The sequence below is a fragment of the Pongo pygmaeus genome, chromosome 1 (assembly GCF_028885625.2).
Source record: "Pongo pygmaeus isolate AG05252 chromosome 1, NHGRI_mPonPyg2-v2.0_pri, whole genome shotgun sequence".
Taxonomy (NCBI): domain Eukaryota; kingdom Metazoa; phylum Chordata; class Mammalia; order Primates; family Hominidae; genus Pongo; species Pongo pygmaeus.
The window spans coordinates 167,293,566-167,305,000 of record NC_072373.2 but is presented as its reverse complement, the minus strand read 5'-3'; the positions used below and the strand labels follow the sequence as shown (position 1 = coordinate 167,305,000).

The following is an 11,435-nucleotide window of genomic DNA, read 5'->3' as shown; positions in this document are numbered from 1 at the left end:
TACATTTCATTTGCTAGGCTGATGTCTGCCGCGGCCCTATTGGCGTCTCGGAATGCAGTCATTGATGCATCTACGATGACTGTATAAAATGTGTTTAATTGGCATGAAAAGGCACTAACTGAGAGCTGGAGGGGTTTCCATTATCTGGGTGGACATCTTATTTACTTTAGTGGATCCTGGGAACAAGATGAAAGTATATGAGAACTGAGGTTGGGGGTTGGTACTTAAGCTGATGGGTTTTCTTGGTTGGTGGGGGGTGGTGAGTAGGGAGTTTTACAATCATCCAGGCAATGCAAAATGCAGCTCTGCAATGGCCCAGGTCTCCCTCGCACCCTGAGGAGAAAGCCCAGTGGAACATTTTCCTAATGAGAATCTGCCGAAGGCTATTCACCGAGGGTGAAGCGAGCAAGCATGATGGGTCCTTACATTTCCGAGGCTGCATTTTTATAAAACAGCTCCTCCGTTCTGTGTAGCTCAAAAGCTGGGTGGAAGAGAAGGTATCATTTTTAACTTCAACCTCAAGTAACAAAGGGGCACAGAGGGGCTTCTCAAGATGCCTAGCACTTGGTTGTCATCTGAATGTCTTCAGAATCCCTTGGGATATTGGACATGCCATGGTACCGTTTTGTTTGCTGATCCCTGCAGTTACCAGTTTCCTGCTAAGCGAATACTTCACCATATTTCCATTAATTGCTACATTACAAATTGTTCCATATCCCAGTGGTGGGAGTTCACTCTGATGCCAGCTATGGAGTGACAACACCTACACACTGTCCCAAGAGGTTCCCACATTCTGTGGGATTTGCCTTTTGAGATTGTTATTTAGTGCATAATTCTCATGTCCCAGTTATGAAGGACAAATAGAGAGAGGATGACACGAGGATTAGTTTCATCCTATTGAATCCTCCATGGAGAGGGCTTATTAATGTGTTTTAAGTGTGTTGGAGGCTCCCAGAGTACAGTAATACCTTCCTATGCTTATACTCACTTCTACTCCAATTTTCAACTCCAGGATCTCTCAGGAAATGGGTCTCATTTGTAAACCATGTAAACTGGGGTTATTAAAAGCTGAGACAGATGCATTAAGATAATATATTTCTTACTTTAAAATGTACTTTATTTGTACATATTTGTTTGTTTTGCAGCTAATAGAGAACTTTACAATGAAGTCTGGTTTCTATAGAACACATTTGAAGGCTCTCTGTATCTGAATCAGGAATCTGCGAAGTTGGAAGCTTAAATGAACTGGCAGATTGGGAATCCCCCTCCCCAAATCCCAGGGGTCAGAGCACATGTGTTGTAATGGACTCGGTCGGGAAAATCACTTCCTCACCTCTTCTCCTTGGGGGTGAGGGAGGTGCTAATTTCACCCAAGCACTGGCTGTCACAACTCACAGCTCAGGATTTGTGAGAAATATCAGCTCTTTGGCAACAGGCACTAGTAATAAAATAAGCCTTTTGACCAAATTTATCATTGGAGGGTTTTTTTTTTTCAATTGGAAATCAGAAAGGGGAAAAGAATAGTAAAGAAGGTATTGGGTTTGCTATACAAAATAATCCTAGTGAGCCATCAGCCCTGATTACTGGGTGTGAAAACTACAAACCCTACCTTGTGCTCATACCTAGTGGAATCCTTGGGAGAACTAGGTGGCCAGACATGGAACTTCAGGCAGTGGAGTAAATTCTTAAGGACTGCACTTTGCTTGGTAAAGTAGACGGACATTCACTTCTCAGCCCTACTCTTTTGCTTCTCATTGCTCCTTGAAAGACCCAACATGCTATTGGTCATTAAATATCCCATAATTAGCACAAATTTTTGTACTAACATTTGTATAATACTACCACTTAATAGGTACCAGACATACCAAGTAATTTCCATGTGATTATCTCATTTAATTTTCGTAACTATTCTATGACATGGAGACTTTTATTATGCCCTATTTTACAGGTGAGGAAACTGAGTCACCCAGCAGTTAAATAATTAGCCCAAGATCACACACAGCAGCAGACAGCTGAGCCAGGCCTTACATTCAGTACTCTTTGACTTAAAAGCTTAACCATTGAACTACCCTTTACTGCCTACCAAATCCACCTTGGTGAGTTTAGCCAAGGCAAATAATGTGACCCCGACTTGCACGAGGGTTATTTCTGGGGCTCAGAATGATCAAACATCATGTGAGGAACCTGCTTTGTCTTCATCACTACCCCGCTATAGCTTAGCAAAACCTGCACTCGTTGTCAATACTTCTTACAAGGTGGGCAGATCTCCACATGCAGCCACCCCTATCTGGTGTCCAACCCCCAAGCTGTGAAACTGGGCTGAGTGCTGAATCTGCTCATTCCTCTGGAATTCAGAGGAGGCAGAATCATATGGAAGAGCACAGCTGAGGCAAGAAACAGCTCTTCCACTGGTCAGCCATGTAACCGTGAGCAGGTGACTCAACCTCACTGTGCCTCAGTTTTTTCATCTCTGAAATGAGAAAAATAGCAGAATCTACTTCATAGGATTATTATGAGGATTACGTGAGTTAATATTGATTTGGTGCTTGGGATGTGGTCAGGGCCATAGAAGACTTAGTTACTAGTGTTATGTAATTATGTTGGGATGTAACTCTCAAAGAAGAGAGTTAAGACAATGATCTCAAACTTTTGGGTGAATCCAGATAGTCAATTTGGCTAACTGAGACAACGACAGGTTTCTTACCACTACTGGGAGAACCGGGTGGTCTATTGAATTGGCCTACTGTTCTGAAATTTTCTAGACACGCCCTGCATATGTTTGCATATAAAATCGTACAAGTCATATATTTGTAAGAAATGTCATTTCTTCACCATTTATTCAATAAAATTGCTTCATGCTCTTGCTCTGAATCAGGTACTAGAGAAACGAAACTGAACAAGACCATCCCCAAAGAGCACACAATGTAGATGGCAGCAAATAACCTAACTGTAATACAACATGGCAAGTGTAGTAAATGCTTCAATGAAAGTATGAAAAAGGTGGAGGAAATGAAATGTTTTCGTACTGCTAGGTCAGGGGCAGTCACTGAAGCCTTCCCTAGCAAGCAATATTTGAGCCAGGGCTTGAAGAATGAGTTAGAATTTGCCTGTTGGAGGATGAGGGTTGGATATGGACATCCAAACAGAAAGGATGTCTTGAAAACGTGCATGAAGTTACAAAAATTTAGGCTGTGTTTGGGGAACATTCTAGGTAGGGCCGTTGTGGCAGTGCCCTGTGTATTGGAGTAAAGACAAGACAAGAAGTGAAGCAGGTTGTGAAGGGAAACACTCATTTCCTAGAGGCAGAAAGCAACAGTATCTCATTTCTTTGGTCACAAGCAACAGAAATGGACTTTGGCCCTTTGAGAGAATGGAGACTTTGTAGGAACTATTTGGGACACCAACAGGAGGGAAGGGAAGACCGTCTTCCTCAGGCACTCTCCCACTGTGTTTGCTACCTTTGCTTTGATTCAAGGTCTCAGGAGATAGACTCTGATTGCCTGAACTCAGGTGACATGCTCACATCTTGGCTGTACTAGGTGATGAAAGGAAAGTCTGGTGGGCAGAGCCTCCACCTTTCAACTTCTAAGGTGGACAGTCAGCACACTAGAGGGCACCAAGACTACACCTAATCAGGAAAGGTAATTCCCCAAAAGGAAATCAGGGAGCAGCTACTTGATGGACAGACCCCACATTACAGATGTTCATTATAAATAATAATAACAACCTATGTTTATTAGCCATCTGTTATAAACTATGGTGCATACATACTTTACATAAATGTTTTATTTAATCTACATAATAGCCTTAGGAGTAGATTTACTCCCACTTTGTAGAATTGGAATAAATAAAACCCATTTTTGCAAATGAAAAAAGTCACAGCTCAGAGAAGTTATGTCACTTGCCCAAGGTCACACAGCTAGTAAGTGAGTGAGCTGGAACTCAAAAACCTGGATGCCTCTGGTGGTAAATCTCTCAACCACTGCACGTTATACCTCCAAGCATCTGCAGGTGGGCACCAGCTCCCCACTGTTCCACCCTAGCCCTTTCTTCTGACCACCCCTGAATGGGCACAGTCAACTTGGGAGACCTAAGGATCTGGCTTATGGAAAGGAGCACAGACAGGCACCTTTCTCATTTCCTGTGCCTGTAGGCTGTCCAAACCAACTGGGCAGCAGCCCTTGAGATCGGGCCAAAAACTAATCTCTCAAGCCCTTTGAGGGTATCATATGGAAAACCCCTAATCAATTCCTTCCAAAGCAATTTATAATAATGCTTCCTCTTGAGCCCCAAGAATGGAGAGATGCAAATCCACAGGGCTTCAAAGCATGTTGTTTTAATTAATGGCTGAGTAGAAGCTTCTGTAATCCCTGTGGGCAGATCTGCCCTCATTAAAAAAAATTCTATGAGAATTAAACTTATCTCAGAAAGTAGTGGGGATAACTTGTTCATCTGGTAGTAACATCTCCCCAAGTACTGGGCCTGCCATTTTGAAGTCTACAACCACATATTTAATCTCAGTAGGGAAAACCACTCATGTCATCCTGTCACTCAATCATCCAGTGAGTCATTAATCTAGTTTCTATTATCTAGTAGCCTTATCTGTTTATAAATGTTATTTTACTCACCAAAATAGTGCAAGGTAGGTATTACGATCCTCATTTTATTGGCAAGGAAATGGAATCTCAGAGAAGTTAAGCAGCTAGCTTAAGGCCACACAGCAAGTAAGGGGCTCATCCCATGACCCTGTGCGGTGTTCTATATCTTGAGCACCAACTTGGATCTGTACCAGTCTTCACAGCTCCCATCTCTGAACTGTCCAGAAAGAGCCCATGTTTTCTGCCCCTTGTTGGGAGAGGATGACTGAGAATTCCGGCAAAATGGAGACTCTTGAACTGATCCCCCTGTCTCCAGAACTTTCTAACTCACCTCCAAGTCTCTAACTCACCTTCCACACTGGCCACCAGCAATTGTTTAAAATGCTAAACCAACCATGACACTTAGCTTAACATCTTTCAATGGCTCCCAATTACCTTTGATAGAAAATCCACATTCACACGGAATGTGAGACCCCTCATGATCCAGCACTTGCTACCTCTTCTGTCTCATCTTCCAAAACATCCCCTGAGTGCTCATTTCACTCTAGCCATACAACTCTCCCAACAACCTTGAAGGCATCAGCACACCTGTGTTCACTTGTTCTTCTCTTTAGAACCCTTTTCCCTTTTATATCTGCTCAGCTAACTCCTATTCAACCTGCAAAACTCAGTTCAAGTATCCCCTTCTCCAGAAAGTTCCCACCAGAGTGACTGTGTCCATCCTCTGTGCTTTTTTTTTGAAGATTTTTGTAGCATACCAGGGGTACTTTCACTGTCTAATAGTAGGGATGACAGGAAGTTTTTGGTCTGCATAGGACAGAAAGTCCTACCCAAAGAAGACTAAACAAAAAGAAAATAGTAGATTGATCTCATATAAAGGCCATTTGGATGTAGACTGGGCTCCAGATGTGATATGATCAGGGTTTCTGCTTAGGGTTTCTGTAATTTTCTCAGATCTGCCATCCCAGATATCTTTGTTTTGTCCTCAGGCCAATCTCCCCAGTGGTAGCAAGACAGTTGCTAAAAGCAATTGGGGCAACATGCATAGAGGGGAAGAGAGAGAACCTTCCCCGCAGTTGTCCTTCCCTTTGGTGTAATGAGGGCTTTAGGTCACATGTTCATCCCTGGACCAATTACTGTCACCAATTAAGCAATAGGCTGAAGCCATGATGCCTGAACCAATCACAAGCAAGGGTGTGTATAGGATTATCATGATTGGTATAGCCTAGTGTGGGTCAGCTTTCCAGAGATCACATAGCTTACGTACAGGAGAGGTGGGTACCCAAATAAAAAAGGAGTTCCGGGTTGGGTACAGTGGCTGACACCTGTAATCCCAGCACCTTGGGAGGCTAAGATAAGTGGATTGCTTGAAACAAGGAGTTCAAGACCAGCCTGGGCAAGATGGTGAAACTCATTTCTACAACAACAAAAAAAATACAAAAATTAGCCATGTGTGGTGGTGCACACCTGTAATACCAGCTACTTGGGAGGCTGAGAGGTGGAGGTTACAGTGAGCTGAGATTATGCCACTGCACTCCAGCCTGGGTGACACAGTGAGACCCTGCCTCAAAAAAAAAAAAAAAAAAAATTCTGCCAGGAGGGAGGAAGAAGGAAATGGATGCTGTCTAAGCCACCACAGTAGCTGCATGAGTGTTCACACACACCTGTCCTCCCACAATACTGTAACCCTCCCAAGGACAAAGACCGTGATTTGCTTATCTTAGTATCCCACTGTGTAGCAGAGTACTTGAAAAATCTTTGAAAATAAATGAGATGAGTTAGCATTGTTAAATATTGCTGGAGCTGAGGTATATTCAAAGCTGATGAAAGATTCTGGTTGGCATGAGGTAAAAAGGAAAGGCATCATTTCTACCTGCTGGATCTCTATTTGGTATATAAATTAGACCTTTTTAAAAGACATGTTTCTGTCTGCCAGGCTTTAGAAACAGTGATCTAAGAGTCAGACATTTCCTATTAAAGTTTAAAAAACATAGCTTTAAGTCATACATTATATTGAATGCTTTCATATCTCATCTGATTCAGTAGGTTTTAAACCTCACAGAGGTCACATTTTGAAACAGCAGTCACTTTTTACAACATCTCCAAACATTAAATAAAAATAAAAATTATTATGAAGACTAGAGATATCCATAGAGACCACTAACGTGACACTTGGATATTATTATTAGGGACAGTATTATTTGGAGTTCGGGGGTCACAATGGCTAGCTCATCTCTAAGCTTCGTTATTTTTTCTTTCTTGAATTGAAGAAGGAAGGAAGGGCAATTCCATCAATGCTCATCTTTTTTTTTTTTTTTTTTTTAACCCTGTTTAGAATAGCAGTTCTTAACTTATGGCAATCTGAGGAATGCTATGAATCCCTCAAACATATGCAAAATTTTGTGTGTATCAGTATTTTTCCCAAGAGAGGGATCATAGTTTTTGTTATGGTCTCAAAAGGGTCCTTGATCCACAAAAAGATTGAGAAGCACAGACATTGAAGGAAAATTCCCTCAGGACCACAGTTGTCTCAGTAACTGGGGTTTCACGTAATGAAGAAAAGCTATCCCCAGGGTTAGACTATTCACTTAGATTGGTGGCTTCCAGGAGATAGGTCGTCCTTGGATTTCTCTTAGGATGTTCTAACTTAGAGAGATCATCGAGTCCATAGATACTTGAAATGAATGGGGCTCTGGAAGGAGAAATTGGCAAAGTAACTGTGTAGCTCCCGCATCCCACCCTCTCAACTCCCAAGCCTCTCTTCGACCCACTTCTTAAGCTAAAAAGGCCTGTCCTGACTCAGAAACATGTGATCACTAGCTCCTACATTTACTGGGGACAATTTATAATTTACCCAGCCAATCTAGGGACTGGCTCACATTTGTAAACAGAAATAAAGCTGGTGGTTTGTTGTTGGTTTCTAAAAATCTTACAATCTTGACGTGTCATCCCCTGATCCATAATGGGCTTTTTGTTGTTGTTGTTGTTGTTGTTTTAAAGGCTGTAATGTATTGAAGTCTGGTGGCAAAGGAAGGAAATTTGGGAGGAAGTGTGTGTGTGTGTGTGTGTGTGTGTTGTGTCTGTGTGTCTCTCTCTGTGTGTGTGTGCATCCGGTGTGTATTCAAGGAGGGCTCTGAAAAGATGTTTTTGGTTCCCCCCATGAAACATCCTTGCCCAAGAAGGCGGGTTTGTATTGTTAGTTATCTGCTTTTTCTTTGTTTCTCTTGTTTCAGTGTTCAGTTGCATTTTACTGTTCAGAACTTGAAGGATGCATTCAAACTTATGCAGCATGACATTTTAACTATCTCATCTCACCATGATTCGTCTCAATTTACTTTCCTCCAAACTGTAGTCTTGAGAAAGCGCACCATCTCCGGGTTCTCCAGTGGGTAGAAGACCATAAACAGCATTAAATGAGCCCTGTGTCAGCTAACTTGTGAGCAAGGCTCACTCATTAGATCCTTATTGCTCTCCTAATGAGATGCTTTCCTTTAGGCTGGGAACGTGTGGAACATTAGCAATGGCCTCTGTAGTGTATTGCTGAATGTTCAATATGAACCAGTGGAGGTTAAATAACATCATGAATCAAACAATCCCAAAGGAATGTGGTGATGTGCTGAGCCCATTAGGGCCCTGCAGACCCTTAACACTTTCTGTGTGAGGCTTCTGTTCCCCAAACAGTTGCTTTGCCCCGGATGATGCACTGCTTGCAAAATGTATCAATCCCAGGACCCAGTATATGCCTACCAGAATATATTTTACTGTCTCTAGTTGACTTCCAGTTTAGAGTTCAACCTCAACTGAACTTTGGTGGTAAAAAATCAACTCTGTCTTCATTCGCTCTAGGAACCTCTGCTTCTGAGTAGAATGAATCGATAATGAGGTCATGAATAAATATTATTAATGCCTTTTATTATTTATATGGATGTTAATATGTCCAATTGACACACAACTTTCTACCTCTCTAGTCTAACACTCGTGACCCTTGGCACCCCTTTTGCATCCTCTCTCTCTTTGTCCATTCAGTCACAAATACAGTGAAAGAATAATATATCACAAGCCATGACCCCTTGGCCTTTATGAATTATCTGTTTAGAAAGATGTGAAGCCACCTTTTATATCCACCGTAATAGATACTTAGACATAGTGGATCAATAGTGAACAAGTTTGCTGGTTATAGTTAATGGGTACCAAAGGGACACTCTGGCAGTGACCTCTGACATTGCCGCTGACAAGAAATCCATAGAGCAAAAAATAAGGAAGATGGACAGTTTTTAAAGTTATGAATGTAGATCTGTAGCAAATCATGATAATTTTCTCCTGGTGGTGATAATTCAGATTTGCAGGTGGTCACTAATTTCAGCAAGCTCCTTAATTAGGACCCCTGAAATAGGAATGGCAGTCCTTTGCCACACTGTTTTAGAAACAGCTATGGTGCCGGGCCTGACGCAAGTCCATTTGTTATCCAAGGAGAACCAACTGAGATTGTTTTCCTGTCAAGGAGGACTTTTCTCTTTATGAAATGGGCTGTCATTTATAATTTTAAGCAGGCACGGATTTGTTAAACAGCCACGTGGTAATGGGTTTCTATAAGAAGATCCACAGACCCATAGTTCCGGAAAGAAATCGAGCTTACAAGATATTTTAAAACCTAATGGGAAGGGAATATTTTGGGTTTCTTGAAAAGATGGTTTCTACCCTGCATATTGTCAAGGGAATTTAACAATAAATCTGTTGTTGTGTGTCTGAGAGTCTGTTTGAAGCAATTATATTTTTATACATCCTATGGAGTTGATCTTAGGGAAATCCACCAGGACACCAAGCCTACCTCTTCATGTCACTGCAGGAACATTAACGGTGGCAAGCAGGTTTAAAAAGAGCAGGGAAACAGAGCTAATTTGTAAGTGGTCTTGAAGACAGCAGACTGCAGCATTCTGCCTGGCAGAGAAATGAATATACATGGCATCCAATCTAAAGGAGAGATTGCCCTCCTAAAGGAGGGCAAGAATGTAAGCGCAAAGTCCTTTTCACTCCACTCCACAGTGTACATACCGTATTATGATGTCACACTCCAGTAGCGTTGCTCTGAAGTCCCAGTGGTCTCCCACTGCTAAGCACCATTGAAAACACATTTGTCCTGACTGTTCTTTTCCTTTTATCCCCCCTCATCTGTGTAAGATGAATCACTCCTGGATCCAGACTGACTCTGAGGGCAGAGCCAGGTCCTGACGAGGTAGCCTGCCTCCTATGGCTTAAACATTTTAATTAATTTCAACACTAATGCCCAAATGAGAGTTAATCACTCTGCCGCAGTGCTTTCTAATTTACTGAGTTTATTCATTAAAACTTTCCTTACTGAACTTTGATTGAATGTCATGCTTTTTTGGAGGCCTTTCAAACTGCCTTAAGGGGTTTTAAAGTGATATCTTGGGCAGCTGCTGAAAGCCTTCAGTGTTTGCTTAAAGAAAAGAATAGGGAAAAATGTGATCAGCAAGAAATCTCTGTGCCGAACAAGGAGGCTTTTGGGCGGCAGGAGGCCTGTGAAAGCAGGCTTGCATTTCAACAGTCTATTAAAAAAGTAAGATAAACCTAAATTCCTAATAAAAGAAATAAAATCAATCACTGTAATACTTGATTAAACTTGGAGATACATTTTATGGTAAGATGCAGCCATCTTTTAAAAAAACAACAGAATGAGAGCAGCGCTTTGTATTAACGTGGGAAGAGATCTTCACAATGCTTTTGCCAACCTAATTATTTTGGAATCAATATAATAAAAATCTTAGGTACACAGTTTTGCCTATTAATTGCTAGGACCTAAATTTTTACTGAGAGATATTGTTTAATGAAGGTCTATATTTAAAATTAACTCCAGAAAAATGCAGTCTTTACATATCTAATTAACAGTATCGGGGACCAAATACCCGGTACTATCTGTTACACGATGGCAGCTCTCAATACACGGAATTGCTTTTCCAGAAATTGGCAGTGTTAGTGTCTTTAGGAATGTGCTTCCTCTCTCTTCCTACCTCTCCACTCTCCATTCCCTAACCCCAGTCGAAACATATTATTTGTAAAGTTTAAAAAATTCCAATAATCTGGGAGGAAAAAGTCAAGTCAGAATTATTAATGAAACCACCACTTACTTCTAAGAGGCCATGAATCAAAATACAAGTTTTCATATTCATTTCCACGTTCTGTAAATACTGCTCTGTATTATGCAACAAGACACGACAAACTCATTTTTAAAAAATATTTTTGACTTCAGGGAGCCAAAAAGTTTACCCAGTCCATCCCACCTTGACAAATGGAGCTTGATTTGGAAGCACCCCCCTTCTCACTTGCAGGGGCAGGGCTTGTCACTATGAGTTGGCTCATGAAGTAGTCCTGCTTTTGAGGCTCTTGAAAGATCCCTTCAGTACAATCTTCTTTTTATAAATGTGATCCCTGTGTCTATCAAAACACAGACCCAGAGAGAAATATGTCAGCATAGGAAAGAGTGTGATGGCAACGTATCCCAGTGCTGGGATTAGGCAACCTGGCTTGGAATCCTGATTTTGCTGTTTGCCAGCTGTGTGACCTTGGACAAGTTATGTAACCTCCCTAAGCTTACTTTCTTCAAGTACAAAATTAGCATTATTTAAGCAGCCATCTCGTCGGACTTTTGTGAAAATGAATAGCTCATATATATGTAGCACTTGCTACAGTAGGTGGCACTTACTTACAGTAGGTGGCTAAACATTATTTACTCCTCAGCCCAACTTCAAGAAACAGTATTATTATGATCCCCAATTTACAGAGGGGGAAACTGAGTCACAGAGTGGCAAAGTAACATTC

At 41.5% G+C, this 11,435-nt stretch overlaps 1 protein-coding gene across 3 annotated transcripts in view; it reads right to left on the bottom strand.

Moving 5' to 3' along the window:
• Positions 1-11,052, bottom strand: part of LOC129034807 (uncharacterized) — a 12,012-nt gene extending 960 nt beyond the window's left edge. Inside the window, exon 1 of one of the 3 annotated variants that reach the window (XR_008502023.1) lies at positions 9,651-9,832. Coding sequence is in view for 1 of the 3 variants with exons in the window: in XM_054484492.1 (XP_054340467.1) it covers positions 10,898-10,976 (79 nt within the window). In the remaining 2 variants the exon portion in view is untranslated. Of the gene's footprint in view, positions 1-9,426; positions 9,475-9,650; positions 9,833-10,897 lie in introns of those variants that run through there. The other 2 variants (XR_008502024.1, XM_054484492.1) reach the window with 2 other exon arrangements.
• Positions 11,053-11,435: the final 383 nt, after the last annotated feature.